The following is a 20496-nucleotide window of genomic DNA, read 5'->3' as shown; positions in this document are numbered from 1 at the left end:
AGAGCTAGATTTGGCTTCAGTAATCAGGAAAAAAAGACCCTAACCCTTTGTTATTAATTGGTTATGACTGCTAAACAAGAGTAAGTGACAAACAGGCAGGCGGGCAGGCAAGCAGGGGTATTTATAGCTGCGCTGACCACAAACCAACAGCGAGTCAGGAGTAAAGTGGGAGAGGGAGGGGGGGTGGAGATTAAACAAGCCTTGTAGTCTCTCTTGACTACATCTGATTACATTATGTAAAATTGCACATCCTGAGTTCAAAGAGCAACAAAAAACAAGAGCAGCAAGGACTCAGGAATGACTAATGGAAAAGACATGATTCTGTAACCCAAGACATTAGTGGTACCATGTGGCCATAAAACAAACACTCACCTTCTGTAGACTGGTGGGATTCAGCTGGGTTTTGTCTATGATCTTCACTGCGACCTACAGAGAGAGAGAGAGAGAGAAAAAAAACACATAGAAGAAGAAATTAAAATGGGGATATAGAGCGAGGAGGGGTTTGGAGATCAAAGAACAACCAAGATGTCAAAACTAATTCCAGCTTTGTGTTTGTGTTGTGGTTGTGCAGTGAAAGCTTGTGTGGAAATGAACTATCCTCATTATTTCACTATTCGGCTGTGAGGCGGCTTTGTCAAAACATGTCACAGATGGATCCGTGCGCTCGCTCTGAACACACCTCAAGGCTCTTCTATCCAGTAATTTGTGAAGAGATGGGAGCTCTAACTGGCAGAGAGATAAGAGAAGATAGAAATATGTATTCGTTTGCGAGGAGGAATATAAATTGAAACACTTAAAAACATCGACTGCTGTAAATAAATGCATCCGCAGACGATCCCAGAAGGCATTTCCGTTCAGTAAAACGTCCCCTTTTGTGGCATGCAGGCCTGTGTTAGCGTATCTGACTCTGCAGGTAGATGATCTGACATCGGCTCTGCAGTTTTCGTTTTGCAGCAGTCTGAACCATCCATCTCAATAATCACCCCAAAGTGCACAATGAAACCGACCTGCTCCCCTCAGCAGCTTTCACACAGAGACAAGCTGAGCCATACTGCAGCCTCACCAGTAAGTAGAGGTACATTATACTGATTAATGATTGACTGAGCAGTTTTATAATGTGATCTGGTCAATGTAATATAAATCAACTATGTAAAACATTTTAGCCTTTAGTAGTCGCACCAAATCATTCAATAATTATGCAGATTTAACACCAGCTAATGGTTAAAAATGTCTCCAGCCTGTGCCTGCTCAACATTATGAAAAGCTTGATATTTATGTTGTAGGATTTGTCAGAGATTTTCAGTGCAATTTAGTCGGGTAACCAGTCCGTTTCGATGGTAAATGTAGTGAATTGAGGCAGTAAATTCCTCAGTGCGTGCTATATTGAGCAGGAAAGCTAAGTTGTTCTGCTAGCTAAGCAATGCCCCCAGTGCCTCCATGTACCAGAATGCCCCGTGTTGCATGTCTACAACAATATTATAGAAATACAGCTGAATATTCAGACAGCCAACACACTTCCATAGTTATCCTTGTCCGTTAAATCCTTTCAGTCATACTTTGGGGTGTCTTGTTTGCAGTTTCAAGGATAGTTTTTTGAAGCTAGCTTAAACTAAAAAACAAGTTCTGGCAGGCAACCAGATACCCAAAACACAACAGGTTTATAAAACTGTGCCACAAAAAGACAAAAAAATATGACCAAGAACTGAAGATGATTATCAAATTGTAAGCTAAGGTTGTCAAATTGTGCAATACTTTGACACCACATGTTTTCATCATATCTCAGTTTAAAGTTTTGGTAGAGTGACAATCAGAAAGCTTTCTAAAATATTGAAATAGAGATTAGATTAAACATTTGTGTCAGAGGTTCACAGGCCGGTAAGGGATTCCAGACCATGACCTTACCTCTTCATTTCTGAAGGGGCGTTGAGAAGCCAAACGATGGCGATCGCCATATTGGTAATACTATCTCAACCTAACTTTTAATCAATCCAGAAAACAGGAAAAGCAGTAAAGCTGAGGCGGCCCTTAAGCCTCCTGGCACCTACCTGTCATTCAATTCAGCCACACCCCTCATTATTATTATTATTATTAAGGCTCTTAGATTCAATAAAATCAAAACGGTTGAGTGACAGAAAATCCAGCTCCTGCACAAAGTGCACCCATGAAGAAATGGGCTTTTGTTTTTATGAGGCTGTAAACACATTTTATTTCAGTTGTAAAAATTTAAATTTGAATATGGGACCTAATGGGGATTCCCTCGTGTTTGCAGACAACCTCAAGTGGACACTTCGAGAAACTGCAGGTTTTTGCACTGCTTTATTGACTTACATTTTGTTTTTTAATTCTGGAGGTTACGGCTAGTCATGTTCAAAAGGAGGCCATTCTCCTCTAACATCACTCTTAGCGAGCTCAAAGGCTTTCACATTGTGGTACCTGAGAGTATACTGAGTATACTGTAGTTTGCGATTAAGGAATATTACAAAACATTTAAAGTTCACAGTTTTGAGTGTGAAATGGCAGGAGTGATGTGGCAGTGATTGAAGGTAAAACAACATATCTGATAACAGCTTTAGCTACTGCTTGACAAGAGCTAAGTCAGCATTTCACCAGGTACAAGTACTGCAAACTTATGGAGACCTCAATCACTGCTGTGGATTAACATTTCGTCTTTTGATAAAGGGCTTTGCAACCCCTCTCCTCTGCCATCTATATAAAAAGGGAGGAGGGGAGAAACTACCCTTTTAGACTAATGACACTATCGGCGTATACATTACTATTTATTACAACATTGTTACTGTGACTTTTGCCTCAAGACATCTTAATAAACCTGCTTCGGTGGATGCAAACTCTGGCTCTATTCCAAAGCATTTCGCTAAAGGGGAAACCGCGAAACAAATGCTGAGTCACAGCGGATAAAGAAGGAAGGTTATTTATCCTGTGCAGTGGGCACCCGAGACTAAAGTTCAACTTGCAGGGACGCTGAAATTCATCCATACCCCAAAAAACGTGACCGCAAAAAGAAAGAGTCTAGCAGAGAGAAGAGCAGAGCAGAGTGAGAGACTGCAGGGAGGCTTCATGTTTGTACACACATGCAGCACGCAGGTGGTGTCTATTTGCAGCCTTGTGTTAGGTGGGCAGGTGCACAGACAGACCTCACTCCCTTCTTCTCTGCCTCCTCCTGTCATGGACAACACTCAGGTAGAGAGAGGCATGTGTATGTGTGTGTGTGTGTGTGTGTCAATTTAAGCCGGCTGGTATTAGAGCTGTCGTCATGTATCACTCTATTGTTCCAACTTCCACTATTCCCTCTGCATGAGTCAGAAGTATTTATTACATTTCCTCACCGTGCACTGAACCAATATTTGCCTTTTGAGTCTCAGATTGAGAGATTGGATGAATTGCATCACATCACATATCAGTGTTTTGTTATTGTGTGTGTGTGTGTGTGTTTTCATTCTAAATGGACTTGAGGGTGAATAATTCAGTCCCACAGTGACAGAAGGGCAACAAGCATCACTGTTAATTATTCAGCGCAGTCAGGACACAAGGCCCATATGCTCCCCACCGTATGCAGGTCTTGTGATCGAGCGCATGTGTGAATATTAGAAAAGCACATAAAAAGGTGGAAACTTGGTCAAATGGAAGAACTTGAGTAGTGATGATTTTCTTGTACATCCTTCCCTCCACTTGTTATTCCCCTCCAAGCTCTCTTTTTCACAAGTTCAGGAAAATCATGTCTCTGTGTTAGAGATAAATACTTTAGCAGAGTATAAGGTCTTATCTCAAACACTGAAAAGATGCTGCTATGTACTGTAGGTAAAGTAATAAATGAAGAATCAAAATTCTAGGTTTCTGTTTATTCAGAGATAGATTATGTGTGTATATTTTGTGGGATAAAAACTTGGATTCAACATTAGTGTTATGCATTCCTGCACCACTTGGGCAACAAGAGTTATAATTATGAGTTACCATGTTGTTTGAATTCTCATGTTCGGGTTATTTTTTAATTTTTTTTATTTTTTTGGGGGGACAGGACAGTGGATTCGGAAATTAGGGACAGAGAGAGTGGGGAATGACATGCGGGAAAGGTGCCAGATTTGAACCCATCATGCCGCTTTGTTATTTTGCATTTCTTCTTTCCACTTAAGAGCTGTAAGTTCATGGTAACTTATCTTTGTTCAGCTTTTAGGTCTAATAATAGCTGCACTTCTATATTTAGCTCTTTCATTTTGTTCTCTGCACTGTGTGTGTTTAAAGAGAACTACTACAAAATAGTTAATGGTTAAAGCATTTTGTCAAGCAAAGATGACAAACATATCTTCATTTCAGTTTGTTTTCTGTTTGATGTTCTTTTTTTTTTTTTAAAGTTGTTTAGACAAAAATATGAATCACTTGATTAAACAATTAGCAGTCCCTTACCATACTGCTGTATATCACAACATGACAAATGTATCCAGAAACAAGCACAAGATATTTAAAGTGATAGTCAGTTTATTTAAAGGTCACATGTTATCCTCCTTTTCTACAAGTTTAAATACGTCTCAGAGCTCCCAAAACATGTCTGTGAATTTCTCACTAAAGACCCACTCTGATCCTGTATTTGATCATGTCTATAAACCCCCTCTATTTCAGCCCTGCTCAGAACAGGCTGTTTCTGTGTCTGTACCTTTAAATGCAAATGAGCTGTGTCTGACCACGCCCCCTCTCTGGAAGGGCTTAGGTGGATTGGGCTTTCTCGCACCATGCCCTATTGTTAACGGTGAGAAGGCAGACTGAGAGGTTCAGAACAAACACCTAGCTGTGGGAGTGTCACCCACCTGGGGGAGGGGTTACTGCCCTTTGTGATGTCACAAAGGGAAAATCTCCAAACGGCCTGTTTGAGCACACATTTTTTTGAAAAGCAGAGCAGGCAAAAGATGGAGAGGATTGACTTTTCTCATATTTGGGGAGTTTATCTATGGACACATATTAGTCTTAGAAAAACATGTTTATTTATAAGAAATGTTGTATTTTATTTACATTCACATTTAGAATACAGCATTTAGCAAAACTGTAAGATGACAATTTCTTTACAATGAATTAAACTTATAATAATAATAAAGTGTCATCGCCCAATCCCTGTGGGTAGGTGAGGGCATATGGTAAAGGCAAATGTTTCCATAAGTGCACTAAGCGAAAGTCAGCATGTGTGAGTGAGTGCGTATGTGTGTGTGTGTGTGTTAGAGTGTCCTCATCCTGTTGCCACCCTCTTCAGCAGTTAGAGGACACTCTATAGAGGAGGCCGCTGCTTTTTCCCCGCAGAGCTCTTTATGATGTTTTTTCCTTTATTTTCAAGGTTTAAAACTTTTCAGTTTATAGAAAAATCTCTGCTGGTGTGTGAGATCTGCTGGCACAAAGCTAAGATAAAGTTGGTTTTAGTGGGTTATGTTCTTTCCACCTGTTCTCTCCTCAGTCTGAGCCATGTCTTTGCATTCTGATGAGCCAGCAAAGGCGCTCAGGCACACAAAGCCGAGCCTGACCTTCTCAGCAAACACTGGGTCGCATAGCCAATGTGCCTGTTTAGCATTAGCAGTAAAGCATGCAGCATGGATCAAACTGTAGCTGGTTTGAGCTGGAGGAAGATTCATGCCCTCGACACTCTGACATGCCCAAGAATATAATGACACCCAAAAGATTGAAGCCTGTAAGAATCTATTACACAGACATGAGCAGGTATGTGAGGTCGATCGGTGAGTCTCTACAGCTGATTGAAGGACAGAGAACAGATCACAGGCCGTTGTTTTCTCCTTAGGGAAACAGGAGCTTTAATTACTGACACACCGAAGCAGGATGCCTATCACCCTGACAGGTCAGCAATGTATGACTGTGAGTATGTGTGGGTTTGTGTGAGAGGGAGAGAGAGAGAGAGAGAGGGAGGGAGAGGGGGGGGAAGAGAGGGAGAGAGCTTGACCTGGTCTGAAAGTTGGAAACCTGACATACTCAATAACATTTTTTTTGCATTAAGGGGACATCATTCCCTTTTTCAGGCCAAAAAACTTGAAATAACAGTGTCAGTATAAACTCTCTCTCTGCGTGAGAGTTAATAAATAATCTGTCCACTCTGCGGCTTCTCTAGTGGAAGCTTAAATGTAACTAAAATGATAAATGTGAGTTGGAATGAGCAGATGACGTATGATGTGCATAATGTAATTCCTGCAGTTTGAAACCAAGACAATGGCTGTATAGTATGATCCAAAATCGTAGTATGCAATTTTGTGTATGCGAGAAATGCCAGGATGTATACAGAACTCTTACATATGAAACAGAGCGCACTGGTCACACTAACCCAACCCACAACGCAGAGCGGCTTTCAGACTATCCAATCACAGAGCTCACCATCAGCATAGTAATAAAAGTAACCATACTGAAATACATTTCATATGTGGCCAAGTAATGAACTGCAGACTGCAGATGAAATCTATTTACAGACCAAGAATCGCGCTAGCTTGATGCTAGCATATTCAACATAGCTCAGACCGGAAGTAAAATCATCTGACCCGTAGTTTAGTATGTTGTAAAACAAACAGTGGGGTTAGTATGCGGTGTATATTGTTTCAGTATGTAGTATTTGGTTTCAGACTCAGCCAATAATAAAAAAAGTGGTTAAATTATGTGTTGGATCATGGGAGATGTAGTCTTTATTTTTATACCACCATCATAATTGTTAAAAAAAAAAAAAACTGTCTGACTTAACTCGGCAATAATCATGTTTACAGATGAAATTATGTATTCAAATTTTACTGATTTTATCATTTGATGCTAATTAAATTGCCACAAGTTACCTAAGACCACACTAACAGTTCAATGGATTCCCTCCAATATGTTTGATGAATTATCAGATGTTTCCAGAAAGACAGGCTCCCAATGAAACACACTGTTAGAAACATTTGGTAAAAAAAAAAATGGGCTCAAAACTTGATGTGAAATAAAACAACCGCTCTTTGTTTTTAGACATTTTAACGCAGACATGTTTCTTAATAATGAATTTTGAATCCAAAGTGATGTTATCTCAAGGAGGACAGTATGTTATGGGGTGCTGGTTTAGCTCAGCCTCTTGAGAAGGAGCTCAAAGCCCAGAGTCCCCAACTCATCGCTGCAGGTTCCACTCAGATCCGAGTTCCTTTGCAGCAAGTCTACCCCACCTTCTCCTTCCCAACAGATACTTCCTGTCTGGTTTTTTTTTGGCTTTCCTAACTAATAGAGGCCCAAACATAATCTTTAGAGGAAGTCTATTTTGATTATATAGTTAAACATGATAAATACTTTTCTTACCTCTCGTCCAGTCAGGACATGTCGTGCTAGCTTCACCTTGGCGAAATTCCCCTTCCCAATAGTCTTGAGGAGGCGGTAATTGCCAACATGAGGGTGCTCCTCTGTGGAGGTGAAGGAGTTGCGGCATCGCGGCAGGCTGTGGCGACTCGCAGACTTTGTCGGGGGGACGGGGGGCTCCACAAAGCCGTCCACCGACGAGTGCTGCAGGAAAAGTCAAACATGTGGAGATCAGACACTTTCGATTTGACAGTATACGTCTCTTAACGTCTCTGCCTTTTTGTGAGGACACTCAGTAAGTTCAGTAGTTCTCTTTCCACACCGGCTCTTCACGTACAAAAAACGATGCAGCAGAGTGCTGCAGTGGAGATTTGTGTTTGTGCCAAAGCTAGGATATCCTCTGTGCAAACGAAGATGCACACATTAACACAGATGATTCAGATACAAGAAAGGGATCCACTGTGTGGATGTGGATGCGGTGTGTTTGTCAGAGCATACATCCATACGTTTTCTGTGCATGCAGACACACAAAGTGGTACCCTGCTCGAAAAAGGACAAAGAGGAGGAGAGAATCAGGTTTCCTCTTGTCTTCCCTCCATGACACCTTAACCTCTTCACCTACAGACCTTATCAGTCCTCAGGCAACTTTTGATCAAAGAAAGAGAACTCCTTTGACTTTGCGCATTTGCGAAAATGTTCTGAGCAAAGTCTAGACTTATCACAACGTTAGCTTCAGCTTCATAGCTGAACACGCAAACAAAAAGTGTCCCTATGATTGGCACGCGAAGGTGAATGAGTAACAGCCTGGTATAAGTACTATGTTGGCACAGACTCCAAACACTCTCTGCTGGTCCATCTCCACTCCTTTATAACAGCTGCTGATGTCAGTCCAGGTCAGAAATCCCATGATCCTTTGCTCCAGAGCACCACACCCCAGCCAGAGAATAAAGCGTTGGTCTGGTTACCCAGGCTCCCCTGCTCTCATTTCACGGGGGGGGGGGGGGGGGGGGAATGCTACACCCTGCAGGGTGCGCATCAACCTAAGCTATCCCACATCCTGACAGAGGGAGAGCTACACTGCAGGATTCAAACACTTCCTGGTGTGACGTGATGTGAGAGAGTGAGAGCAAGGAGAAAACGCTGATCTGACGCCAGTCATAGTCAGCACCCCCATTTCTAATGCACCAAAACTCCTTCCATTACAGAGTTAAGTATGCAGCCAATAAATATTGATACTAAATTGTCTTCAGTCATTTCAACCAACTTTAAATCAGACTTGTCATTTACAGAATTCATCCTCTGTCACATGGGCCCATACACACAAACACACTCTTAGTGTAGCTTACTGTAATCTATAAGGCGGCATCTGTGCAGGCACACATCAAGACACAAAGTTTGTTTCACTCACCCAACCATTATGATGTTACATGTTCATGAATGCCAGACCTATAAAGTATAGCACACAACTGTGCAGACACATAAAAACAAGAAAGCCACGGGAGAGCTTCTTCTATTTTCCTGCGCTAAAAGCCACTCGTCTCTCTGAGTAATAAGCTGTTATGCAATGCAGTTCAGCTGCTAGTGGGCCTCGGGGCTGCCTGATGGAGTCAAACAGAGGCAGGCTAGGCTGGCCTGCTACTACTGCCTGTGCTCCTGAGCCGAGTTTTAATAGTTGTCCAGCAGTCCAGCATCCATGTCTACGAGACCTGAAGCAGAATTAAACTGTGTGAGACAGTTACATTAGAGTCCCACTAAACTGATGCACCAGCAGAGAAAGGATCAGATAGGACGCAAAGTTACATTAAGGGGACGTTACACAGCTTGTGAAAACCTTAATTGTGAAAACATTTCGATCACCTGAAGATGACAACGATCCTGCAGGTTCTTGTGATGATATAAAGGCCCTATTTTTAGACATGAGACTAACCTTTGATGGTCGGCTTCTGGCTATTTTCCACTGCTTGTACTTGTAACACAATCTAATAAGAGGCTTTGGCCTGTGCCTCATCTTGTTTCCAGGAAGAAGAAGAAGAAAAAAAAAATCAGACAAACCTAGATATGTCAGAGCCTGTCAGCATACACACACAGCAGTCCTCGTTTGGACTGATCTCAGCAGAGATACTCATTTTATCACGCTCTTCTTTGTGTGCCTGAGAAGAAGCCCCTGAGGGAGGAGGAGGAGGAGGGTGGTGGTCGTTCATAAACATTCCTTCACACGAAGTGAATGAGAAATCTGCATATTTTTCTTTAGCCTTTGAATAAATACTTGTCTGTGTGTGCTGCTCTTCAGTGTCGTGGCAGCAGAACGGTGAATAATAGCACTCTCCCTCCTCCTCCTCCTCCTCTTCCTCTTCCTCCTCCTTAGCACTGAGCGTGCAGTTACAACAGGGCCCAATAGGTGATGGATGTCACATTGCGATGCTACCAAGCGTTGCCATTGAAAAGTAGGGCAACATCCTCCCCCACCCTCCCGAAATATTGACGTTGTGGACCAGAAAATACCGACACAGTGGCAAAGAGTGGAGCGACATGATTTCTCCCACAGGCCTCAAAGGCAACCTTTTCATTCTGCACATTAACATTCAAGCTTCGCATGTATCGTTTAAAAAGGCAAGCACACTGACGCAGTGCGTTGTTACATTGTACACAGGCAACATAAGCAGACATAACCGACCTGCACCTTTCTATTCTGGGTTATTCAAGGCCGCCTGCGTTTTATTCCCGTCAGAGTGGAAAAATAGGCTGAGTTCCCATTGATCCGAGGAGCTCTGCAACACTAGCACCAAAAAAGCTCTGCTAAACACGTAGTGCCACACAAAAAAAAAGAAGAAAAAAAAAGCCAAATCCCCGCTGTTTATCCAGTTCCCACGGCCGATAACACGCCGGCGTCTGAGGACAAGAGTACTTACATTCTCGGTGTCACGCTCGTTCACCGTGGGCAATGGCGTTCTGGTCGACATCTTGTGTGCTTCACAGGCCGCTCGGCGATGCAGCGGGCTGGGCAGAGCAGAGCAGACACGGCGCGGTGCCTCCGTCCCTCTCTACATCCCCTGTAAACACCGCAAACAGCGGCCCGGGATTTACCGCAGCATAGCGCGCAGGGCCGAGACGACACGCCAGATTTTTTTCCCTTCTCGGCTTTCGTGCACTTCCCTTCAGGTAGGCAAAAAGGCAGACAGAAAAGGAGGAAAGAGAGAGACTGAGAGAGGGGGGGGGAGAGAGAGAGAGGGAGAGAGAGAGACTGAGAGAAGGGGGGCAGGCCAGGAAGATGCGTCGGTAACGGACGGGTCTGCGCAGCGCATCTCAAACCTCCCACCAGGAAGGATGGAGGGATCTCTCTCTCTCTCTCTCTCTCTCTCCCTCTATTTCTCTCATACACATACACTCCCTTTGTCTCTTCTTTATAGCTCATTATTCGAGTCACCAGAAAACAGTTAGGCACACAGTTGCAACAGTGTCCGCCAGATATAGACCAAATAAAACTAAAGGGCGTGTCAAACCGGTCCAAAGTCATTCTCGATGTCCTAAAAGCCTGAATATAACTTATGTATTGAGGACAATATGGGTAAATTAAAGGTTATAAAAAAGCTTGAATACCATAAATTTAAACCTTGTTTTTTTTTTGTTTGCATGTGTTTGTTAGAGATGCATTGTTTGTACCATCCTTGATATCCATCCTCCATATATAAAGGTAGAGAAGCTGAGTGATTTCCTTCATGTGGTGTTTGAATGTGGTAAACAATGTCCACATAAAGGCCTAGTTCATGAGTAAAGCCTGTCAATCAGGAAACTTGACAGATTACGCCATCTGCTGGTCAACCTCAGCATTAAATTCACAATTTCCCCTCAAGTTGTGATACTACAATAATTTCTCCCTGAGTGAGTAGGGAACAAAAGAAAAGTCTCTAAATTTGGAGTCATATATTTTGTATCTTTCATTCATGAAATCACCCTGAGTTTTTCGTTTACAAATTACACTAAATAAATAATTATAGACCTACAGGAAAGAGTATACAGGTACAACATGAAAAGAAGAAGCTCCATGGGTATAAAATATATATTTTTTGGAAGATGTATTTTTGGGCTTTTGCCTTTATTTTACAAGACAGTGGCAGGAGGTCGGATTTGAACCCAGGCCATCCGCTTGGAGGACCATAGCCTCTGTACATGGGGTGCAACCTCACCGCTTGGTGGAGCCCCCCAAAAAATACATTTTAAAACACACTTACAGCCATGATAGCCCTCTTAAATACAGACTGATTGAACATAGCCTACTGCTAATCCTCCTCCACAAAAGCAACACAACTGGGTTTTACATTGTTAATTTAATATATTGGCTTTGTCTGGAAAATGTTGCCAAACATTATTCAGTTATTTGAAATAAATATTCTCCCTAATTTTGCTATCTTTTTATAAATTTAACTGAGCATATAGTATAATATTTACAAATTTTAAAATCAAACCCCTAACAAGTCTCGCATTTTTATTTTGTAGGGTTTTCTGTTGCTAAATTAACAATCATGTAGGACTAATATTACCAACAACATTGTTGAATGTATTCTTTTTTCTGGGAGTGGTAATGTCAATGTGATTAGTCCAGGACTTTGTGCAGGACTTTGTGCATACACGGTTTGTCCACTAGGTGTCAGGCTGCACTAGCATTACATTGCACACGTGCATTCTAAGACACGCGGGGCCTTGAACGAATAATGACATGCTCATCTTTTTTTTTATCAGCTGTTATCCTTTGTCTCATGGATGTCATGGATGTTCTGTCATGTCATGTTTACAGAGAGACAAGCGCTGCAACAGGAGGTTAACGTCCAGCTCTGAGTCTCTTGTGTGAGATGTCACGTCTTCTTTTGTCTCTGCAGTATTATTTGTGGGATTCAGACAGACAGAGCACCTTCCTGGCTGTTACATGACTGATGGTTTGTCTCAAAAAACAGAGAGGCCCCACTTATAACAATGGACACAGCATGACATAACGTATCACAATAACTGATGGATATGAGACCTGAAAGCCACTGAGAACATGAGGTCTGTTTTTGTGGTTTTGAGGAATCTTTAAGACAACCTAGCTTCCTTCCCACATCAGCAGATTCAGGTTAGAGGTCTCAAGATGAATTCCCTGAAAAGCTTATGACTTAATACATTTTAAACCAGAAAACAAAAGGCAGAGAGATACTGTAAGATGGTTCAGCAAAACTAAAAAGTTATCCAACACTGAATGTTGGCGTGTGGATGGGCATTTTTGGAATTCTGCATCTGATCCCAGCATGGAACGGGTCCCAACGTAGCAGATTTTATCCTCTCTGAGCCCGAACAACTGGGACCAGCTAGATAACCCCACAAGATACATCCTCTTTCTACTAACAGTGAGATATTTTTTTTTTCTTGCTGTTATCTATTTTAGATTTGGTAACATTTACACAGTTTAAGGTGTGTTTTTTTAAATTCATACATTAACACGATGAATACATTAGATTCTTGTCTTATTTGTGCTCATTGTAGTGACTGACTTGTTCACATGGAATTATCAGTTGAGTGTTGAGGACTTCTCATGTGCTAAAGGAATGAAGCATTTGCAGACAGAGCCCAGTCTGCATGCTTTGGATTTGCATTCTGTACCTGAGCTGCACGCTGTGGAATGTAATGGGCACTGACACTGGTTTAATGAGTGCATGTACACCCAGGGCCAAATGCAATTACATGCTCTCACAGGCACCCATCAAAAAAGAGGCAGCTGTTAACCGCCATTCATCGCGGATGGTCATGCAGTTAGTTGTCTTTGCAGGACGGGGTGAAAGGAAAGGGAGTAGAATGACAGAAAGAAAGGGGGGGGGGGGGGTTAAAGTTATTACGAGAAAGATGCTGTGCAGTAGCATCTGTCAGCATTGGCACTTTACCACTGCTGTTTTAGCCTGACTCAGTCTCACCAGTGAAAGTCAACCCCCGCTTTCCAGTCCGTAACAGTGTTTGCACGCATCCTGCTGGACTGTGGGAAATACCATGAGCAGCCTCGTCAGGAAGAAGGATGTTTTGTAGAGTTTTGCATGTTCACACTAACCCCCCCTGTTTGTGCCTCTCCTGTATTAACATTTCATGTGATTACTGTCCTCAGCATACAGTTCTCTGATAAATAGATGGAGATGTTTGATGTATACCCTGAAGGCTGTTTAATCATCGTTTCATCACCTTCATGAGAAAGAAAAAAGATTTGATGCAACCTTCCCTATCCAGCTAGTGGAAATGACTCTTTGTGCAACACAAAATAATTATTATTTTGTACAAAAATAGCAAATATAGAAGTGTTGGATTCAATGGGCAAAATGTCACATTAATGCAGCAGCACAAGATATATAATTTTTTCCATACTATTGTTCCTTGACAATACATCACCCCAAATGCAAATTGCTCGCCAAAAGTTTGGTCAGAGATTCAGGGGGTTTATGATAATGTAGCTTCAGAAAAGGTGTGGGCAACAGAGGTGTAGTTAAATCACCTCTTTGTACTCAAACCTCAGTAGAGTTTGAGTTTTATTTTCAAACATGCAGATTCAGCAGAAAGGCTGACTCATGTGACATCACTTGAGGTAAGGGGAAAAAAAAAGGTTTATGTATGCGGCCGATCCAATCAAAAACCTGTAAACTGGGTTGGGGGTTTTACAGGTAAAACAGTCCTCATTTAAGCACACATGCAATTCTGGATGCCATATATTTTGGTGATTAGAAAAAATGGAGTTGGAGATTGGGTAAGGGTCAGAAAATGTATTTGAGGGAAACTATGTTTTTTTTATTTTGCAACATTGCAGTGTGTTGTTTTTGGAGAAACTGTTTTAAGTGTTTAATCTGTTGCGAGCTCATGGTGGACTCATCTGGTGTAGCATGAAATACTAAAGAAACATGAGCAAACATGACTAAGCCCAGTGTTCAATTACTCCTGTTACAGCACATGTCGAAGTTGTAGTCACAACACAAATGATCGATTTGATCTAAAAGCATGAAAAACAATTGCAAATTAGAAGTCATCAGCAGACATTCCTGCTTCAGAAACCTGTTAACTGCACACCTTACAAGGCAGAGCTTGCAGTCGGCTGTCTGCTCTGACAAGTCAATAAAACCCACTGGTATGCTGAACATTTTTGGAAGGCAAGATAGATATGAGGCTGCTGTGGAATTTGATCAGGCACCAAGCCAGCCTTCTGTTCATTACAGAGCTCTCCAGCAGCAACACACCCTCCTGGTGAGCACTCCTCGACCTGAGCAAAAGTATTACTGACTGGCACGTCAAGAGCCCGCGCCCACCCCTCTGCCTCCCCTCACCTGCCTCTCTTCATGGCTGTCAAACACATGCCTGTGCTCACTGCTCACACACTTTACATACAGTACACATCATGTTCTTCTGCTCCCTCTTGATTTCTCTCCAAAGTTTCATGGGGAGGGATGGCAGGAGGGTGGAAAATATGAAAAGGCTTCAAAAATCCAGGGCAGATGTGAGCTGACGGGGCAGGAGAGATGGAAGTGGATAAATCGGTTGAAGCAGGAATCTCAAGATTCTGCTGCAAAACTGTGTCTTTATACCAGCTTTTCTTAAAACAGGTTGAGTTATGTCTGTTTAACAAAGTGATGCAATTAATAGCATGCAAACAGTGCTTGTATTTTGGGAGACTGGCGAGGCCTCCTTTTAGTCTGAGATAAAGTTTGAAAACATTTTCTTACAGAATGAGGACATTAGGAATGGATTTCTAATGGACCAAAGAATTACAGAAATACCAGTGTCAATATTTATCTGGGCTTCTCACTGGACAGACTTGAAATATTATGCACCTAAATTATCTGCAGCTCAGTATGGGTAGGACTTCCATGAAGCTAGCTCTTAAATAACCTTGACTTGGGACTAATCAAAGCCCATTTCTAGCCCTAAGGCTTTTACAATGATTTGGTAATCATTTCAATGAATAATACATCAGCACAAAATCATTAATGGGGAGAACATATTTCTCATCAGGTTTTTAATAATCATTTGGCTGGCTTTCCTCCTCCTTCACCATGATACTCTCTCGCGTTGGCTAGCGACTTACATCGAATGATGAACAGTCCCAATATTCATAGCAGTTTGAGCACAGGTGTTACCTCAAACATTAACAAGGCTCTGTTCTACTCAAGTGTTTTTGTGAGTCATGACAGAGTGACAGTGACGCAGCGCACACAAGGAAACCCCCTTGAAACTAAATACAGCCATAATTGATTATATTATAGACACGAGTACTTTTCCTAGTAATAAAATAATAAACATGCTTAAAGATATCAAAGTCGAGGGTCTCATTAAGCATGAGACAGGGTCCAAGTTAAAATAAACATTTTAATATTGTTAAAAAAACAACTTATGGGGCGCTGGTGGCGCAGTGGTTAGTGCGAGCGTCCCGTGTATGGAGGCTGTAGTCCTCAACGTGGGCGGCCCGGGTTTGAATCCAACCTGTGGCTCCTTTCCCGCATGTCAATCCCCACTCTCTCTCTCTCTCTCTCCCTGATTTCCATCTCTGTCCACTGTTCTATCCCTCCATTAAAGGCACAAAAGCCCAAATTTTGGAGGACGCATTGGGCTCTGCTAACTTAAAATGATTCTTTACAATTGGCCATCACACTATCCATAGAATAACCAGCAGTTAGCATATACATACAAGTGTTAGCTTGTAGGATGTTCATTTTCCCACAAACAAATGACGCAGTTTTAAATAGGTCTGTAGAATGAGATTGTGGTAAAATACTTTGAAGCTAAGCTCCCCTTGTTGACACTCAAAGACGCCCTTCATAGTGTAACCTATGTTAAGATGAATTTGTGAAAAAATAAAGTGTCATTCATGTAATTAATATCCAAGTGTGACCGTGCACAATTCAAACCCATTATGCAATTTTACACACATTTAAATGACAATGTTTTGAATTTTTAATCAATAAAATTGCAGAATTTTAGATTCTTACTATTATGTTCATAATAACCTTTATAATGTAGACCAGTTAGAAGCCTGATTTGACTTTTGTGTGGCTTATTATGTCATACAAAAAGGCCTGTTAAAAAGGTCCAGCTAACTCACACAGGTGTTTTCAGTTATCCTTGCTGATTGCATCTCTGCTCAGGTTGAAGATGGACACACCACGTTAGAAACAAAAAGTTGAAGGTTATAAAGGTGTGAGATGTCCTCTGCCCTTTAAGGTGCAAAACAACTAACAGGTGTTGGAGAGAGGTGCCAATCAAGCAGAGTCTGAACATGCCCACACAGTCCAGAGAGTACTAATTAAGCAATGTAAGTGAAAACACCTGTGTGGATCACAAGTGTGAGGGGAAGCTTTGATGCAGCTGCTTCCTCACAATGTGGTAGCGACTGGAACGTGATAAGGAGCTCGTCTTATCACAACAAACGCCTTGAATTCTTCATGCAATAACTAAAATGATTTTTTTGCAGTATCCTCAGATATTCCTGTTTCTGTTAAGTGTGGCACTTCAGTCTTTCACTATTTGCATGCATGACCATTAGCTAACTGTATGTGTTGCCCAGCTTGTTTGTGTACAATTGCAACAGATCAACTGAATAAGGTAACACACAGAGGATGTTGTGGCCTAGCGTAATGCTTTCTCGGTCCAGGATATTTCATCTTTAGTCCCAGCAGCTGCTGCGCTGTGTACCAGGCCCACTGAGAGAGAAATAACTTGTATCATAAAAGGCAATGCATTTACTGTTACTGTACTTGGGGATAATTATGATCCTTGTATATCATGTTTTCCCTTGTAATTATGCCATAATTCAAAGGCTTTCCTGGCGAGCCATAATCTGACAGGTTCCTCATCATATAACAAACTTCTCTGAGGAGCGGGCCTATTAATTGTCAGGATATAATTACATTCACAACACCCCGAGGGCCCGTCTCGTTTTGTCATCTCAGACTTACTGCTCCAAACTATAATTAGAAATGGTAATCACACAGGTATGGACCTCCAGGATTTATTTTTCAGCCCGACTGGAGGCTGATTGAAACAACATCTGTGGTTGAGCACCAGGCCGTGTTTACAACTTGGCACGTGTTCAATAACCACATGCAGTGGCACTGGGTAACATCATACCAGCAGTGTTCACCAGCATACACAAATGTGCACACATGGACTGTGGTTCTGCTAATTTGTTTGGCATGTATATTTTCCTGTTAGCTTGAGAGTTTCTTGAGTGGCGTGCGTGCATGTGTAAGTTTGTTTCCCCGTCAGTGCCCTCCTATGCTTGTGCCACCCTCATGTGACACTTTCTGCCAGTGTTAACAAGTGACCTCATCTCATTATGGCTTTCCGATCTCAAATGCCATCCAATAAACTTCTCATTTCTCACCTCTTCATGCACTCTCTCGCTCCATTAAAACACCCTTTACCTTTCTCTCTGACACGCACTCAAAGAGAGCGAAAGACAGGCAGAGGAGAGCATTGATTAACAGCACGCTATGAAGTGACTGTGAGACGTTTCTCTGTGAGAAGTGATTAATCATTTCAGTTCAAACAACATTTAGGTAACGCAGGCCCTGCTTTCAACCCGGAAAAATCCATTTATGTAACACTGTTGTACACCAAAGATTAGAACATTGTCTTATTCTTGGGTTTTAGTGACACGCTATTTAGGCCAAACTTTGTTTTAGGGATGAAAATGTTGGTCTGTTGCTCATTTTTTGTGGTGTGTTGGTTTACAAATATTGTGTGGCATATGATGACATTTTGTTCTGCAGAAAAGCTGAAGTGTAGACTGATTGGATGTCTGTCAGTTCTAATTTACATGCAACATTGTTTGTCAAACATTTGCACGTAAAATGTACCAAAAGGCACAAGCCTCACAAACACAGATGAGACACACTCCTATCTCTCGGGACGGCCTTGCATATGAAGCTGTTTTAGACGAGGACTAGAGAAAAGAAGAATAACACAGCCTACTCACGGCTTATTTGGATGTCATGTAAGTGTGTTTTGATCTTGGTCGTTCCGTGGGTCAATTTATGTGCAATACGAAGCTGAGTTAACCAAAGCGAGCTAACATTAGCCTGCTAACAAAGCAATGCAGGAAACAGGTAATTGCAGCTCGAGCAAAGGACAATATTGTCCGCCGCTTGTGCTTAATGGTGCTTAATTATGATGCGTTCTAATTCATAACTCCTTCATGCAAGTTGAGAGGAGTTGGAGGTGTGCCCAAACAGCAGTTTGTTTTGGATTAATGCTGGTGCTCAAGGGCGACATCTACTGGATCAAAAAGTCACACATTCTTCCTTTAATTAGTAGCTGCTTGCAAGCTGTAGCTTACCTTAGCCCAGTGACGTTAAGAGCATACTTTCTGCTCTGGATATTATAACAAACAAAATGTATGCGACTCATTCAGACAGTCGTCTTCTCCTTTCTCCTCATAATCCAGCAAGCTTAACAACCTGAAGTCCTCCACACATTCTTTGTTCCATAAAGATAAGAAAAGTTAGGTAATCAGCTGATTAGTTCATACACACACAAACAAACAAACTTTTGTTATTTCACTGAAAATGAAAGTTCACATTTTTGTTTCCTCATTGCCAAGACCAACTCATTTATGTTGTCCCACACAGGCTTTACCCATTTTCAACCAATCAACCAATCAAATGTCCAAAACAACAGAGGTCATCGCAGATCACCGCAGGGCTTCTGGAGTTGAAGGTTTGGTTTTGGTAACTGGAAGTGATTTATTGACTGTATTCGTCACATAAAACATTAAATTACAGTAAGTTTCATGGGTAATTCAAAAACAGTTTAAAAAACAGAGTTATATTCTCTTTATGCTTCACAAGAAAAAAAAGATTGTTTTAATGAAACTTCTGTATCACTTGTAAGACAGCAGCAGAACAAACAATAGTCAATTAAATTCAAGTTTATTTGTATAGCACGTTTAAAACAGCTTCAGCTGACCAAAGTGCTTTACAGACTTTGTCTTACTCAATGTTAACCTGCAAAAATCTCTAATCTCTAGGCTTTATTACAGTTTACAAAATTGGGGGTTTCCTGGTTGGTTAAGCTTTTCTAGTCTTCAGCAGTGTATCTGTAGGCTGAGGAGATTTGTAATGCAGGTGGAGTACATTCATTACCTTAGGGGAATAACAAACCTGACCTCTAGATTTATTATGCAATACAAAGAACAATTACTTTACTGTACATGAGGAAATCTCTATTTGCTTTCTGACAAGGCAGTGTAACTATGATTGTTCAGTACAGAAATCTCTTTAAGATCGGATATCTGATAACAAGTTCAGATTAAAACAGTCAAAAAAGAGGGGCCGTTATTGCATCACTGGAGTATTATGGGGAGGTGATGACACGGGGCAACACAAACTCAACTCACTTAACTTTCAGGACTTTTTTTCTTTCTTTTCCAAGATCTTCATCCAGCTGTTGCTTTGATCCATTTAATACATCTTACAGTGATCAATGAAACGTCTCGCTACATGCAGGGATATTAAGTTAGTGATCTTCAGCGTTTCCTTGAGTGGAATATAAATTTAAAAAAAATAACAAGAACCTGAAAATGCTACTCTTCTTATGAATTTCAGCACATGGGTGAGTCACAGAAAAATTGGGTGAGCAATGTTTTCTCCTCGGGGTTGAATCATGCACAAACAGCAGAAAAACACAGAGTCCCAATGAAGATGGGGTTAGGGGAGCAATGACACATAATGTATCATCTTACAAGTCCCCACAGTGCTCCGACTAAAGCTCTACACAGCAGAATGATTGAGTAACAACTTACCATAAAACCACTCCCAACCAGTTTCACATCTAAATAAGCCATGTGTGTGAGTGTGTCTTTATGTGTGTGCAGGCTTCACATTTAGTCCCTCAGCACACTATATGACTACATCCCCTCTGGAGCTCTTTAAATAAGATAGATATGATGGCTAGGGCATCATGTTCACTGCATTTATCATGGCTATATTCCGATGAAATCATCCTCACCTTTTCCAAAAAGCATGGAAAAATCAGCGAAGCATTTCACACGACTGCTGCGATTTCCAGTCGACTGTAAATAAAGTCAGATCTTGTTGCAGCGCTGCACTTCTGATGGGAAGTTTTTACACATTTGTTGTTGTTGTTTTTTCTCTTTTCTTTTAGATATTACAAATAAATAAAAAAACACCTAGC

General features: G+C 41.5%; 1 protein-coding gene across 4 annotated transcripts in view; it reads right to left on the bottom strand.

The window, feature by feature from the left end:
• Positions 1–10534, bottom strand: part of LOC132975353 (serine/threonine-protein kinase MARK1-like) — a 31521-nt gene extending 20987 nt beyond the window's left edge. For 2 of the 4 annotated variants that reach the window (XM_061039850.1, XM_061039853.1), the window contains exons 1-3: positions 10218–10533; positions 7312–7512; positions 373–426 (exon numbers count right to left, since the gene is read on the bottom strand). In XM_061039850.1, the coding sequence (XP_060895833.1) occupies positions 373–426; positions 7312–7512; positions 10218–10268 (306 nt within the window). In that variant the 5' untranslated portion in view covers positions 10269–10533. Of the gene's footprint in view, positions 1–372; positions 427–7311; positions 7513–10217 lie in introns of all 4 variants that reach the window. The other 2 variants (XM_061039851.1, XM_061039852.1) reach the window with 2 other exon arrangements.
• Between the last annotated feature and the right edge of the window lie 9962 nt (positions 10535–20496).

This window comes from Labrus mixtus, chromosome 6, assembly GCF_963584025.1.
Source record: "Labrus mixtus chromosome 6, fLabMix1.1, whole genome shotgun sequence".
Lineage (NCBI taxonomy): Eukaryota > Metazoa > Chordata > Actinopteri > Labriformes > Labridae > Labrus > Labrus mixtus.
Note: the sequence above shows the minus strand (reverse complement) of the source record. Positions and strands in the feature narration are given on the sequence as shown.